This window comes from Acipenser ruthenus, chromosome 8, assembly GCF_902713425.1.
Source record: "Acipenser ruthenus chromosome 8, fAciRut3.2 maternal haplotype, whole genome shotgun sequence".
Lineage (NCBI taxonomy): Eukaryota > Metazoa > Chordata > Actinopteri > Acipenseriformes > Acipenseridae > Acipenser > Acipenser ruthenus.
This window is the reverse complement of record NC_081196.1, coordinates 6,010,838-6,027,807: the sequence shown is the minus strand read 5'-3', so window position 1 is coordinate 6,027,807 and position 16,970 is coordinate 6,010,838. Positions and strand designations below refer to the sequence as shown.

The 16,970-nt window shown below is 37.1% G+C and overlaps 1 protein-coding gene across 5 annotated transcripts; it reads left to right on the top strand.

Moving 5' to 3' along the window:
• Window positions 1–99: 99 nt before the first annotated feature.
• On the top strand, window positions 100–7,953 carry LOC131737687 (phospholipid scramblase 1-like). Of its 5 annotated transcripts, none has more exons than XM_059028272.1 (10): window positions 100–133; window positions 285–337; window positions 681–827; window positions 1,199–1,329; window positions 1,886–1,928; window positions 2,060–2,271; window positions 2,954–3,112; window positions 3,748–3,909; window positions 5,717–5,753; window positions 6,540–7,949. In XM_059028272.1, the coding sequence occupies exons 2-10, from the start codon at window positions 313–315 to the stop codon at window positions 6,551–6,553; spliced, it is 930 nt and encodes a 309-aa protein (XP_058884255.1). In that variant the 5' UTR covers window positions 100–133; window positions 285–312; the 3' UTR covers window positions 6,554–7,949. The 5 variants fall into 5 exon arrangements, with proteins under 5 accessions (XP_058884255.1, XP_058884256.1, XP_058884254.1 ...); XM_059028273.1 differs by having other exon boundaries at window positions 111–133; window positions 1,202–1,329; window positions 6,540–7,951; XM_059028271.1 differs by lacking the exon at window positions 100–133 and having other exon boundaries at window positions 6,540–7,950.
• Window positions 7,954–16,970: the final 9,017 nt, after the last annotated feature.

Sequence of the window (16,970 nt, the reverse complement as noted above, 5' to 3'; positions counted from 1 at the left end):
GCCTGTCTTTTTAAAACAATTTTAAACCACTCCTATTCAGCAATCAGCTGGTTTAATCATGTGACCTTTTAAAACTTATAAAAAAGGGACCAGGAATCCCCTCCCCCTTAAGAGATGCAAAGGTGAAACAAAGGTGAGGGCTTTTCCTTGTTCTGTTTTTCACAGAGAGCTCCAGTACAATGTTTGAAACCAATATACAAAAACAAAAGTTTATTATATGTTTAAATTTCACCAATATACTATTTGGTTATAGCCATTTTGTTTTTAATCATTCTTTTCTACAGATGATATTCTGAAACAATAGGGGCCAACATGGGAAAAGTCATGGCTGCTATAGGTATGACGTTCATGTTCTAAACTATTATTAATAACTAACAATAACTTTCTAAGTTATTATTATTGTTTATGGTGACTGGAGAATATTGGGCTTAAGTCTAGGTTACAGAAACTATGGTTTAGGCAGGGGATAGATTCAGGGATAGCTATGGGGCTAATGTGCAGTCCTTAAGGGTTATTAAAATGGATACATTTATTTGTTACATTACTGTTGGAATGGCTGTGCTTCAGGCTTGCATTACCATATAGACAAGATATGTCAGGAACAATATATCATATTTAATCAATCATAATTAAGTTTATGGTTAGGGAATATCATTCTCTGTGTTTTTTTTTTTTTCCAGGACAGTACTCTCTTCCCAGCTATGGGCCTGTGTCTTTCCCTCAGATACCAACATCTGCTTCTATAGCCCAGCAGGGTCCAGCCCCTCAAATAGGGCATAGCCCAGCCCTTCATGTTGTATACAGGGCTGCTCCTGTTAGAAATGCAGGTATGGCAGTGTAGTTTAGAGAAAACTATTTATTGTGGAAATGATGAGCACAGAGTTTCACCCATCACTGTCTGGCAACATATCTTTTGCAAATGCCTGGATTCACTGGCTCAGTACTGTGTGGCTAAATGAATTGACAAATGTGAATCATGTTTTTATTTATTGCTAATTTAAGTATGTATTTGCAATTTGTACTGAAGATTGAGTCCTTTTTTTCTTTTTGCCAAGCCAATTTAGATTAAGTACATTTTAGGGCATGCAGCCTATTATGTTGTTAAAAGAAAACAAAACCTTGTTTTATACAAATCAAATACACCCGAAGTGTATCTTGTGGAATGTAATATTTCAGTTCTTTCCACACATGAATATAGCAGCACCCACTCCAGGCCCAGTAGCTCAGTTGATGGGTCTGAATCCCAGTATTGGACTGGTTGGTCAGTGGATGCCATTGCCAGCAGATCCTCCCCCAGACTGCCCCCCTGGACTGGAGTATCTCTCAGTGGTAAGAAGCTTGGGATAACTACATGTGTCTGAGGGGCATGTGAATACCTCATGTAGGACTTTGTATATACTGTAGAGACGCCCCTGTTGTATCCTAGACAGCAATCAATAATATCTGGAAACCTCCATTTGATTTTGACTACCTGGTAATCCATCTGCACTTTACTGGCTGTGAATTAAAGCAAAAGGGTATTGGCAATAAATATTACTTAAATTAACACTGTGCTTACAGAACTGTGTACGCCTGGTCTGGGGATGAATATACATTAACAATTAGGCAAAATACACACTTACTTGTACCGTTTGTAGAATATGAGCATTTAAAGTATTTATAGATCTGATTATCATATCTTTTAGCTTGAACCAGATATAATGAAAATGTGTTTGTATTGTGTTTTATATATTGTGTCACTGTGGGATATTTTAGTAGGTCTGCCTGTTTCATTAGTAGCCACCCTTTTGATTTCTTTCGTACTTCCGACTTTGATTTAAGAGCTTCTTCAAATTTCTATCAGGGGTTAAAAAACAAAAAAGAAAAATCTGTATTCTTTTTTCAGGTTGATCAAATCCTAATACATCAAGTACCTGATAGAACACAAGGTATAGTAAAATCTTTGAAAATTGATGTTAACTTATTTAAATGTAACATTTTCTTTCGATTAGTCCCATAAGTTTTATTTGTTAAATGGCTATTATAATGGACAAACCATTTTTTTTTTTTTTAATATAAGGAAATAGGACAAGAAATCGCTATGAACTGAGAAATGGCCTGGGCCAAAGGATTTACTATGCACTGGAGGACCCCAGCAGTGGTGTCGGAGACCTGTGCAGAAATACACGTGGTTTCACACTAAGTGTACAGGACAGTAAGCTGTGCAACGTCATGCAGATTTTTCGACCTTGCAGATCTCTGACTCGTTGGTGCCCTGGCTGCTTGGAAACAGTGAGAACACATATTCATTTAGAATCTGTGTTTGTGTGTGGAATCTTGACATTGGAATTGACTTGTTACTCATCAGAGATTCTGGATTTAAATTCCAACATGTATCGAGTTTCTGGTATCAAAAGGTGTTTGTACATATTAGTGTTACAAAATGTGTTCATATATATTGATAAATGTATTATACAGTATATAAAGAACATCACTGTTCGTTGCCCCATATTATATTTCACTAAATAATTACAGAAACAAATTGCTGAGTTTGTTAAAGATGCACAGAGCGGTTCAGAGAGATCTGTTAACTATTGATAAAACTAAGTGATGCTGGAGAGGGATATCTAAAGGGAAGGGAATTCAGAAAATAATTCACAGTGTAGTGCCCATTCAGTTTATCAATCATCTCAATAGATGTTTCATGTAAATCAAAAACCTGAGCTGTAGCAGAGCTTGCCAGTTGGGGTCTGGGAACCAAGCAGTCTGTGTAGTTAGCAAGTGCTGGAGAATTATATTTTAATTGAGCCCACTGCAGCTTTAGTTTTTTTGTATCCTCTCTGTGTGTTCAATATTTTTATCCAGTTACAGATTACAAGCCATTCTAGACTTATTTACAGGCATGCTTGAACAAGATTGGTTTTCACTCGCTAACTGACAATAAATAAAACAAGAATTCAACATCCTTTAAAAGATGGTGATCCAGGCGCCGGAGGGGGTTCCGATTGGCTGCGTGTCTAGGATATGGCACCCGTTTGAGCCCAAGTTCTGTGTCAATGTTAGCGGTGATACCGTGCTCAACATCAGTGCACCCTGTAGGCTTGTCAGCTGCTTCAGTGATGACCACTTTCGAGTGAGTATGAGAACGGACTCACAGCAGCTGAGGTACAGTATTGAGAAACAGAAGCCATATGCATGAAATACTAAATAATAACGTTCAATGTGGGGAAGAAATTAAAGGCATATTCCTTTAATCTATGAATTTAGTTATGTTGTGCAGCATAGTTTTCCTCCTGTTTCATAATATTAATAACTTTGGAACTGGACTGTCGGATGTAGTTAAGCGATGGGTCCTGGAGGGCTGTTCTACACCAGGTTCAACAGGGGTAATGAAATAAACTGCTTTTGTAGCTGGAAGGAGGTTGCATGGGTTCAGCTAAACAATTAAGAACATGGTTGGTGCAAATACCTGGTATGCAAGGGTCAGAGCTGCCCATACCTCATGCTGATATGGCATCATATTTTAAGCTCTTGCAAACTGTATTTCAGTTATAGTGTGAAAACATCTTGGTTATAAGCAGGGGTGCCAAATTCAAACTTTATTTAATTTATACGATTGTTAATATAAATATCCATTCACTAAAAAATTCAACTAAAGTCTGAGCTCCAGCCACTAAATACTGGTATTTCAGTAGCGCGTTCATTTTTCAGCAGAGGGCCAGCTGGGAAATCTTTCATAGCTTTACTATTCATTTTCTTTCTCAACAGGTGTTGGGTCCAGATAACGTGACTGTGGTTGGAAAAATCTCGAATAAGTTCACTGGAGTGGCGGCTGAATATTTCACAAACTCGGATTCCTTTGGAGTCCAGTTTCCAGTGGACCTGGATGTGACTATCAAGGCAACCCTTATCGGAGCCAGTTTCTTAATTGTAAGTAGAAGCTTGAAGTTTGCCTTAATCTTTTTAATAAGCACTTTATTTCCCAGAACATGGTTACAGATAACACAGTACAAGAAGTTTTTAAGCCGACAGTATGTTTTAAGGCAAACTACTGTACTTGAAGCAGTGTGCAGTTCTGTACCTAGACCTTTACATAAGCCTGTAGTGTTGAAGTGTTAACTGGTTCCTCAGGTCACAGTTAGGGAAGTCTCCATATGAGGAAGGTTGGCTTCTATACTTTCTCAGATACTATTGCTTGTAAGACAGAGTCAGATGTCCAATATGAACACGGCCAGGGCCACACACATACAGACTCGCTTCACTCCAGGAGCAGAGATGATATGCCTGATTTGGTATGAATTTGCTTCCAATGTGTGGGAAAAACTGCATAAAAATGTATTGACATGTGTGGGCTATCTGTATCCTCAGTGAATATGCACCTGATGGTGAAATAAAAATGTGTGTGTTTCTATGGAATGATCACCAAAGCAGTATTACTGCACAGCAGTGTACTGAATGCGGTTTCATGGAAACCGACAATATTGTATGTCAGCAGTTCATGTAGAAAGATCCGAGATGATATCAGCGTAAGTGATGAGACCTACCGGTGTGAGTCATGCTGTGAATGTGTCAGATTATCCCATCTGGAGAATGCAGTTGGCACAATTAAAGTACTTGAAATATCCATGCAATTTGTTTGTTGCTCATAGGCTGTAGGTGTCAAACAAATGACCCCGCAGTACCATATTTCTATTTTTATGCAGACAGTAAGTACAGTACAGCGGCTAAACCGATGCATTTCTGTGTAATTAACAGTATGAACCTGTTGACAGCCTGAAGCTGGAAACATATTAAAAACAAACTATTATAAAGAGAGTGCTCGGCAAGTTTCAGAGTGCGAATGTCTGCTCCGGGTCACCCTTCCAAACAAGATGTTGCATCTAAAAATAGAGACAAGTAGCCTGTTTTGAATGTCTGTTATCTCGAATCTCATTTAAAATGTAATGTTCTTTGAGAAATCCAGTCTACTTCTACATACCAGCTTTAATTAGACATGTCTGGTGGTCTAACAAGAAATGATGGGTGAGGAACAGCAGCCAAGGCTGCGCAGGGACATGCTCGTCTACACAGGGCATTATCTCAGTGATTTAAAAAAAAAAAAATTTAGAGCTTGGACTTCCACAAGATTGATACATTCTGCAACCTATGTGGATTTAATTGTATTTGGCCTTTTCAGATATATTCCTAATGCAGGCATGGAGCCTGGATAATGATAATCATTAAATGCAGTCTCAGCCCTGCTGTAATTGCCTGAAATGTAATATGAGCTTTAGAAACTGACAACTTTTAAAAGCTTCTGTGCATTGAGCTTGAGGACACCATTCATCGGATTCAACAAACGAGTCACAGGCATGAAAAAAATACAAAATCCTGCCTGTATCCACATGAAATCTTTGCAGTGGCTCACACAGTACCACTTGCAGTGCTGTGTGAGCGCGGTTCGAATCCTGTTTCCAATGAGTTGCAGATCTTGGCCGTGCACTCCCACTGGTTAGAGGAGGAACATTGGCTGGGTCTGTTCACCTCACTGTGCTTCAGCAGCCCCTGCTGGTCAGGTGACAGTGGCCGATGTGCTGTAAACCCTTTAGAGGGTTGGACCCAGCTTCAGGGTTGTTTTATAAATAATAATTGCTTTATCATGCAGGATTCTTGTTTTATAAATAATTGCTTTATCATGCAGGATTTCTGTTTTTATAAAAAATTGCTTTATCATGCAGGATTACTTATATTTCCAAAGGTGAGAGTGCCTGAAACAATAAAGGTTTTGAAGACGGGTAAGATTTATTTATTTTTTTTGGACTGGTAGGCAAATATTCTTGCATGGTGAATTTAGTGCTAAAAGGTGAATCACTAACTTCTTAGTCAAGCATGATATGAATCTGGTGCTATGCAATTTTCTCCACTTCTGTTAAATATAGTTCAGTTTCATTAAATACAGCAATATGATATCAATGCCCATACATGGAGGAGAATAATGCACAGGGTGTGTGATATGAGAATTTAATGCCCACCCGAGGGTTGGGATGCTACAACAATCCGGAGGTTGCCACCCCAGTGGTTTTTTGAAGCTTCACACCTAAAGGGTGGGCATTAAATTCTTATTTGACACACTACCACATGCATTATTTTTCATCATCTCTGATGAGCATTTTTTCTCACCTGAGAAGCGGTAGACCGCAACTATGCCAGGTACGTTTGGAATTCCTTTCAGTTTGACAGCTTGCGCTGGAGTCACGCTCTGTTGCTGGTATTAATGAGCATGGTTATTAGGGGTCAACTGGATGAGCCCATTGAAAAAAATTGCTCACCAAAGTACAGTATCATACTTATTTATACAGCTGAACTTGCATTGCAAACGAATTGGAAAATTACTTAACTATTTATAATCAGCTTTTTATTCCAACCAGACCCCTATAAATATATTACTAATGGTCTATGTTGTAGTTATAAAAGTTAAGCTGATTTGAATTTAAGCATGTCTGCTAGGTGTGCCAACTTGAAAGCGGGTAGTTTTTTTTTTTGTTTTTTTTTTCATTCTTTTTTTTTTTATTCCAACACAGGTTTTGTAAAATGATGAAAATAGAGAAAACGGGAGCCGGAAGACTGTAGTGTAAATGGAAGTTTCATCGACTTATTTAAAGTTCAATAATTGTTCTGCAGCAATAGAAATGCATATTGTAAGGGATTGTAATTTAAGACATGAATGACTGATTCTGTTATACTGCAGATATATTGTAACCATCTGTAAATATGTAATATATACAATATATGTACAATACAGCACATCCGCATTATGGAACAAAAGAAACACAACAAAGATACTTAATAATCAAATAAAAGCAGAATACACTTCAAATAATGTTCTTACCTTCTTACCAGTCTTGTAAATTGAGAAAAAAGGTTAAAGGAAAAATAATTGTCCTATATAACATTTTTTAAAATAGTTTCCATTGAGTGGCTTTCTGCCATCATCGTGTTCTACAATGTACGGCACAAACACAGTAGCTCCAATTTGGAAAAATACAGTAATAAGGGTATATCTGGTAAGTCACTCATTGTAGGCTGTTTGATAAAATTACCCCCTTCGCCTCCAATTGTTCACATAGTCTGTTTAACCAGAAATTAGATTTAATCATCATTGTGCATATCCTCCTGCATCTGGAGTACTGAGATGTGTAGTCATGGCAGTGCGTTTTAATTACTGGCAGTTAAACGGGCTAATTAAGAGTCTGAAAGTAGAGTAGTAGTAAAACATTAATGTTTTAAAGAGTATAGCTGAAAATGTCACTTACTTTTTACATTTCCATTACTATAATATTTGTAATTGTTCGGAGTGGTTCCAAGTTCTATTGCTCCAAAAGGAATTAAAGCAACATTCCCTTTACTGTTTTATTACTATTGTAATGATGTTCGCTATCATTGAGTGGTTCTGTTGCTCAATGTTTTCCATTTCTCTGTTCTCCTTTACCTGGCTTTATGCTTGCTGGGACAGAACAGCCTTCCTCATAACATTCAGATCATGTGACAAGTCTGCAAGCCACGCCTACTTTATTTTTATATAAACGCAGGGCTGGCAGAAAGTTCACGGTGTCACGTGATTTGAATGTAACGAGAAAGGCCGATCAGTTCGGGCACTTTGGATGCCCAGACATGTTCAAAACAGCTCACAGGCAGGTAAAGGCAGAATTTATATACAATGAAAACTCTATATAGAAGCAACAGAACCCAGAACCAAACATTTTACATGTGCAGCTACTACCACTTAAACATTATGGAGTGTGTTACATATATAAATGCTTTATAAATTGGTTTCTAAATTGAACATTAATAATGAATATCTACAATGTCCCTTCAATTTGAATTACTAGGCCTGGCTATTTTATTGGTTACCAAGTGAAAAACAGTTAATTTCAGGCATTGCATTTGCTTTGAATCATTCGTCAGCCTGACTGGATACCATAAAACTATCAAAACGTAGAAATAAAAAGTTTTACATCTCTGATTTATAAAAGGATGTATTGTTCTCTCAATGGTTGCAATCCTATATGCAGTTTTGATACAGATAATACAGGCTTGCAAATGTGTTGCATTCAAAGCTGATGTATGCTGTTCTCTACCCAGAAACACCCAGTTTGTAGTGCTCTAGAAAGTGACCACAAAGTAACCTGTTCGTGCACTCAAAGCTACAGCACAACAACCAAAAATTCCAATGGCGTTTGAGCACAGAAAACCATCTTCCTTGTGTGCTGTTGAAAGAGTGAGCTCACTGGGGAAACAAAGGGCTTTATCTTCCAGGGGCAGTATGGATGAAACGGATGCAGATGGAGATTAAATTGCTGGCTAAGCCTCCTTTCCCCTATTGAATGAGGTTTGCTGCAAGGTGGTGGATGGGGAGGTGAGCGGTTCTTTTAGCATATATATATATATATATATATATATATATATATATATATATATATATATATATATATATATATATATATATATAATATATAAATATATATATAATATATAATATATATATATATATATATATATATAATATATATATATATGTGTGTGTGTGTATTTAATGACAAAAAAGACAAGCCCCCTGCTTATATCCCTAGGTAATAATAACTTGTGCAAAATAATATCCTGACAGAGTTTCATCACAATTAGTAAAGATTATCTTTAGTTTTTATGTAAAAGTTAAAAGTGTGACATATTTAGATACGTACACCAGTACGTGTGTGCGTCTCAATCACAACCATCATTATCCCTATACAATAGCTATTTAAGCGTCTTCCCCATATTTAATTATGATATTTGATTGTTTTAATTTTAAAAGAGGATTTATTCGTTGTGGTCTTTTTGCTTTGGAGTAAGGTTTTATTTTTTCGAAGGCACAGTATAACAAATATGGCAGCTTAATACAATAGCATTGAGAAGAGTTTGGTTATTAAATTAAAAAAAAATGTAATAAAACAAAAAGGATAAACTGTCTGAGAGCCTGCAAAGTTGTATTTTACCCTTGCAGCTTTCGCCGCTGTGTTTACAGCATGGACATTAAAAAAACAAACAAACAGTGAATGAGTTAGCAGAAAATACACAATTCAATTAGTTGAATTTGATCATTTACTGTAACTTACCGGATTCTAGTTTATAAGCTATCTAAAATGAAAAATTACGGCATGAACAGGGTTACAAAGAAATCAATGAGCAGCAGTGTGGTAAACCTGTTCCACAAATCTCTGTGGAGGCATTAAAAAAGCCAATGCAAGACGATTAATAAAAATAAACAGATCTGCATCGACATTCTGCACAAAGGGGTCGATGCTCTGGCATAATAATCGGGTAATGTTGCCTGGGACAGATTGCCCCTGAAAGGCTGTTTAATGAATGGGAGTGAACAGAAAAGCAGCCACTGCTGCCTCTGCGACTGGCAGATGAGCAGAGCAGGGTGTGTGGAAGTCTCTTACACATATTTATCAACAAAATGAATGTATTTGTTCATACCATCCTGCCAGACTCTTGCAACGTATATAGGATTGTATTATTATAGGATTAGCCCTTTTGTTATGATGATGCAGGGCACCTACAGTAAGAATATACATCATTATAAATTGCACTGGAAGAATGTGTGTGTGTGTATTTCCTATTTTTTTTTTATTGCGTAGAAAAAAAGACTTTCCTTATAATGTAAAATGAAGGGATATTTTTTGGTATATGTAGATTAACTAACCAGATCTGATGAAGCAAAAAAAAAAAAAAAAGGAAAAAAAAGAAGAGCCCGTTGCCCTCTACCAAGGGAATGATATGATCAACTTAAAAAGAACACTGATTGATTCTAAATCATCTTCACTGTTGGTTGCTGTTGATTCACTTGCAGCTTTCTGTTTTGGCACAGACAATTTCTTTGTAGTTTCCTCAACATGAAACACAATCCTTTCACAACGCCATTGCCTTATAAGCTCAAGAATGCGTCTTGATCAGCATCATGCACTAAAATGAGGGGTTTTAATCTGCATACCTTAAAAGAACTGCAGCGCTTTAAACGGACACATAGTTTGTGGTTATTGTTTTACACTTTACTCAATGTATTGGAAAGCCAAGCTATATACCCTTCTTCATCAATTTGTTATATTAAATTATATATTAAAAGTGGCATTCAAGTATCCGATTAATTTGAAGTTTAAGGACTCATTCAACAGTTATCATTAAATGCGGGTTTATTAATATACATACAGTACTTACATCAAAAATAGGTAAGTCATATTGTTAAACTGCTTAGCCAGTAAGGTGGCAGTACTGTAAATAAAGAAACCCACTATTACCTCCATCAACAGCATGTCGAATAACGAATGTGTATGTATGTATGTATGTATATTATGGACCGATGCCGAAATGCCCGGGCTGTTCGCACAGCTGCGGTGGGCAGATGCCGAATGAGCCTCGAATTTGATGTCATTTCGGCATCTGCCCTGGCTGGTCGACTCCCCACAGCCACCCGGGCGAAGAAAGATTTTTAACAGATACAGTATAGAGAGTGAATTACCTTTGTTGGCTTTGTATTTGTGTGCAGGATGCTTTGTACCAATCAGAAGCACGATCTTCATTCTCGGTTCTGTTAGTTTAACCCACATCTCCACTGAGTGAATATAGGCCTATTCGTATTATTTAAAAGATAATCGTCTTTCTTTCTAATAAAACTAATATATGGTGACAAAGCTGTAACACTGCGTCTACATGTCAATTGTGGCCTATTTATTTTAATCGTAGACTCTACTTTCATGAGGAGTTCTACGCGTATGGTCACGTGACAGTAGTACAGGGCCGCACTTTCTCATAGGATGCAGTTTCTCATGATAAACCAGCACCAATCGACTCCTCCTTGCTCCACAGCTTACATAGAAACAAGGTAAACTTGCAAGACTGACGCAAGGCAGCCCAAATCCTCTCTGCACGTGGTGCTGAAAGAACAGCTCTCCCGAATCAAATCCGATCAAGTAGTGGGGTCTATTTCATTTGCTTTACTTTCAACATGACTTTTTTTTCTTAGGGAAGCGTCCTAGTGCCAATGAAAAAAAGAGTAAACTCTCCTAATTAGGACTTTTAATCTCCTAATTCTTTTAAACTCCTACGTATGACTTTTTAGTCCTAATTAGGGGATACAAAGTCATACATAGGAATTTGTCTTTTTAATTGCCACTAGGACGCTTCCGTATTTTTCTTACTGTGCTATGGCTTTAGAATTTCTGTATTTAATATTTCGTTTGTGTTTTAAACCTTTAACTGGTTTTCGTGGCTGCAATGTTGCAAACTTATAGGCTTTAACAATGTCGCAATGACAAGTTGTAATGCTGATTCCAATGTCTAATTGTCTGAGGTCTGATGTCAACTAATGTTAGACATGAAATAATAGGCCTATTGTTTGAATGTGTAAAAAATATTTTTTACAGAACGAAAACTAAACTTTTTGTTTTATAAGAAAACGTTTTCTTCTGTCAAATTGTCGTTCATATTTTCTAAATAAGAAAAATACAATCTTTATGCTGTTGATTAATGATAAAGGAGGCTGTGTGGTCCAGTGGTTAAAGAAAAGGGCTTGTAACCAGGAGGTCCCCGGTTCAAATCCCACCTCAGCCACTGACTCATTGTGTGACCCTGAGCAAGTCACTTAACCTCCTTGTGCTCCGTCTTTCGGGTGAGACGTAGTTGTAAGTGACTCTGCAGCTGATGCATAGTTCACACACACCCCAGTCTCTGTAAGTCGCCTTGGATAAAGGCGTCTGCTAAATAAACTAATAATAATAATAACTAATATTGATAAATTAGTTTTGGCACTGCTTTCTTCCTGAGTTTCAGGTAACTATATTTAACTGGGTGGCTTTTACACGTTTAAACTGAACTGTGATTATTAGTCTTGCTGATATTGAATGATCTCTCATTCAAACAATGCAACTCTGCTCAGAAATCTGTATAGTTTTACTGTATCTGTTAAAAAATGTCCTTCGCTCAGGTGTCTGTGAGCAGTTGACCAGCCAGGGCAGATGTCGAAATGACATAAAATTTGAAGCAATTGACGAACTGCCCGGGCAGATGCAGAAATTACATAAAACTATAGGCTAATACGGCATCTGCCCCCCCCCCCCCCCCCCCCCCCCGATTATTACATTGAGAACATTTTATTATTCAAAAGCAAGAAGCGAAGGAAAAAAAACAAGTATAAACTCTACACAAAGGCCTTCCAATAGCACTAAAACATGCAGGTGCACATGATTTAACATGGTTATAAATATATGCCTTGAGAAAACGTTATTTTTGTCAACGGAAAGGCCAGTGCACCAGAACGCTCGTCTGATTTCAGCAATTAAACTTGCATTCCTGTGCAGTGTTTCTGTTTACGTTCCATAGAGCATGGTTGCTGTTTTGAGAACCTTTCCTTTATACCGTGGGGTGCTTTCAATTTGGCAGAAGCAGCTAAACATCAAACCGTATGATCGGTTTCATCTGCGATAGCCATCAAATTGAAATACATCAGTATCTTCCCATGACCTTGTCTCTAGTCTACCTAAACCCGGTCTGATTTATTACATACAGAATCATCATAGAGGATGCAGAGGATCGCTGAATAATACTGTTTATAAGTGCAGAGGCAATTCACATAATCGTATCTGATCGTACTGACAGAGCAGCGGCAGACAAACCCAGTAAGTTATCTGCTTACTCCTACAGAGCCCCAGGGCAATTTATTCAGTCCATTTCCTATCTGTAAACTGCGTGGGTAACTTCAAACAGATCATTCTAGTAGAAGAATATGAGATATTTAAATTGAATGAAGATGCAGCTGTACTTGGATCATACACTTGGTGTAATTGCTTGTCTTATTAGCTGTATTGATAAGGGTACATGTTAATTCAATCGTCTTTGCAGATTTATATTAACAGTGATTTTTTCTTCTTCTCAGTGCAGGGTTGTAGCATTTATATTAATATGGGCCATTTTACTTACGGTACATTTTTCCACGAAACAAAATTAATGTTACACTGTGTTAAAATTGAGGAATTAACAGTTTAGGCGGCATGGGAATGCTAAATGACACATAATCACGCTTGCTCATAGCTTATTTCTCATTTAATATATCAGATTGGTCAATTCTTTGAAAACCTTGCTTAAAATATTGAAAACGTATTTTTTTTTTTCTGAGAGCGATATTTATTTTTACTCTAGGAGTGTTGGATACAGATTGTTCTATATAAATGAACAATCCTTTATGTAAGAAGTTTGGTGTGAGAAGCCTCTCTCACAAAACTATATAAAATAGTGCTGAATCAACAGACATGTCTGAATTAAACAAAATTAGTGCAGAAAACGATTTCCAAAATTCATTCATCCATGGTTTATGAGTCATTAAAAAACCATGCAAATCACTCTATTCAATATTCTAATGACACTTTGGAGTTAATGGCTTATTGATTAATTCCCCCCAATATGTGCTACAGTACATTTGCCTGCTACTGTAACTGCGCTTAATAATGCCATTCCTATAGAAATATCACATTAGATTCACTTGCCTCACACAATCAAACATGAAAGGCACATGTACATTTTTTGGTAGCAGTTTGTTTTTTTAGGTTCACCTTGATCAGTCAAAAGCGACACAGTCTAGCAAGCAGGCTAATTTACCATTACTAGAAAACTTTAAAGTGTTCCTTAGATGTGTTTTTCTGATGTCTTAAAAAGGCAATAGCTACACACCGTAGCTTCAAAGCATGCAATCCATGACTGCAAGCTAGGATCATTTTGAACTCCTATCTCGTAGACACATGCCATTAATTGATGGTGAAGCATTACATTGACTTTAACAGTGATTTGCACCACAGTTAAGATGGATACTCCAAAATTATTCAGCTGCCATCCTTCAAATACCCCAGCTGTCGGGTACTATTGATTATACAGGCAGAGTAAGTCATGTCTTTAAATCTCTACTGTTTAAAGAGCTGGCCCCATGAAAGAGCTGAGCAACACATCAGCTTTTAAAGACTCAACAATTAGACATACACAGACTAGCAGTATATTAAAATGCTGCTTCTGACAGGGCCCAACTCAGGGCTGGTTTGTGTTTACAGACAGATAGTATGACTGAGCCAGCCCCCACTGAGGGTAGGCCAACTTTAGGATGTTCAAAAGTAAATGGAATACTCCTGGATGTTTTTAAACAGATAGAAGTCTCACTTATTTCATATTCTGGGTACGTCCCTATATTTTCCAAAAACCTTCAACTTTCATTAAAAAAAAAAAAAACCTCTCCTAACTTTTCAGAAAAAAAGTCTTTTTCAATGTACCAGTATTGGTTTAATGTTTATTTTTTGTTACATTTCATTTTAAAATGATTTGCTTCATATTTGAAGAATGTCTACTTATTCTGATACTTTATCATTTTGAAGCAGACCAAACTCTTTTAATGGCATTACAATTTGAAGCAGAACTGATTCATAACCATTTATAGCGTGTAAACAGTCTGGTCTCAAATACCTTGAATTATCTGCAAATCTTCCAACAAGAGATCTGTTGTGATACAGAACTATAATAACTGGTGAGAATTTTTCCAATGGGCTCATCCAGTTGAGATTTCCCGTAATACCCAGCTGGTTATAACAGGAAACACCCCCTCATTAACACCAGCAATAGAGAGCGACCACAGCGTGAGCGAATAACTCACTGACACAGACTAAGTAGAGTAACCTGCCTACAACAAGCAAGACAGAACTTTAGAACTCTGGCAGGACAAAATGCTCACCAGAGATTCTAAGAATTAATTACCCAAGCACCTTATTATTTGCATTATTCTCTCTATATTAGGATGCTTTCTCCTATGTGTTCCATTTCGGTCCTACACATTTCAAACAGTAATATGTGGCTGCTTTTAGTTACAGCTTTCTAGAAAGAATAACACTTGTTACATAGATTAATGGTATCCTTATTCTCAAAACAATTAGGGGCAAAGTGTTTACTCACAATTTAAACTTGAGAATGCTTGAGACCTTGAATTAGTTTACTTATTTTAATTGTTTGGTTCTGGATTTCTAAAAAAAATAGTTTTTCTCCTTTTAAAATAGGAGTTATAAATAACTGCTTGCACTGGTACTTCCATTAGGCCATTTAATGTATTTGTTTTTATGCTGGAAATAGGGTCCCAAAAGATGGGTCTGTTTATTATCAAGACATGTGCGTGTTGTTATCAATAAATATACCAAACCAATCTAATTCTTTGTTTAATGACATGCTGAACAAGACATTCTGGACAGCCACCTTCAGGATGAGTGGACATTCCAGTCTTCATTCCCATACAATCCTTGACTTGCAAAGACAGTCAGGAGCTGAATGTGTCATGATTTTGTTATGCGTTGTGGTTTTTCAAGCCAGTATGAAATACTAGTGTTTTAATCCCATTGCACTATAGCTCCCTATCACAAAAGATCTTTCAAATATGTAGGATTTTTGTACCCTGAATAGTTAACAGTGGTTGTCCTCCAGTGACTGCCACACTGTTTTCCCACACACAGTGTAATTCACAGGGCCCCCGGTCAAACTCACAGGACGCATGGGACCAGAGACGCATCAGCAGCGACATCAACAAGGCTGCAAACCCAAAGGAATTTCAAGTCCGGAGTTTGTTAGCTCTTCATTTTTAGACCATTGCATGTCTCACATTAAACCACCAGGGAATGCAAGAAAAAGGCACGATCCTTGCCAAGCGGCAAAGATGACTTCTTCATTTTCCCTGTCAGATCAGTTCATAAAGATGCATTTTATTTGGCTTTTTCATACTATTCACATAACAGCGGTAAGCATGGGCGCACCCGCCGTTACTAACATGGCTACTCTCAGCATACAGCTCCCAGCACAGTGGTGCCCATGTATAATACACAAGCGAGCATTGATTTTTTATTTAAGTTTCTGTTTAGGTGCTGTGATTAAAACAGATCTTTTTGTTTGTTTGTTTGTTTGTTTGTTTTTTTAGAAAAAAGACTGGACAGCACTTTCCTCAGGAAGTGTGCACCCTTCCCTTGAAACTGCACTGTATTTAAAACCTTAAGTGTTAATACTGTAATTATAGAACTCCAAGTACCTCTGTATTACTAGCTCTGCTTATTCATGGTTGTCTAATAAGCTCCAAGCTATCCATACTTAGCTGGGCTTTTAATTTATTTTCCAATAATTACTTGATTCATAGGGGAGATTTTTTCCCCTCTGCTAACCACAACCAACATGCTTCATATTTAGATTAGACATTACATACATGCAATTCCATTGTAGTGCAAACTTGCAGGCTATTTAAACAGCAAAGCAGTACTACTGTACCTAGACAATTAGCACATAGAAGTGGTTTCTAATACCTGTAAACCAGAGCACTTAAAATCCTGTTAAAACACTTGCACAAAACACAATGTAACTGAGCAATGCTCTAAATCAAGTAATCAAGGACAGCAATGTATTTACCTTAAAGACAACCGTCTGCCGTGAAAATTCAGGACTCAGCAGGCTCTAGTCACAATGCTTTAAAGAAGTCTGTTTTTATGGATAAAATACAGTTGATATTGATGAGTTTTTTTTTTTTTTTACTCCAGTCATCATATCATTTTATTTTCTACATACAGTATTGGTCAGACTTCTATGTAGATAATGGAGGAAATAAATTCTTGAAAATATACAGCTTACATTATGCCATATTTATCTGATAACCATGAATAATGCATAGCACATTTTCTGATTTCAGATACCAAAGCGTACCTACATTGATGCACTTGATGGGTTTTTGCTTGTTAGTAAGGTTCAGCATGCCAGTCAGGCATCATTGAATGCATCATATCAATGTTTTGCTTTGTGGTAGTGTTGGACAGTGAGGTTTAATGTGTGCTGCCCAGTGTTTGAAGAGTCTTATGAGATTACTTGATTCCTACGCCATGCAAAGCGCATGATGCATGTGGATTATCCCATTTTCTTTA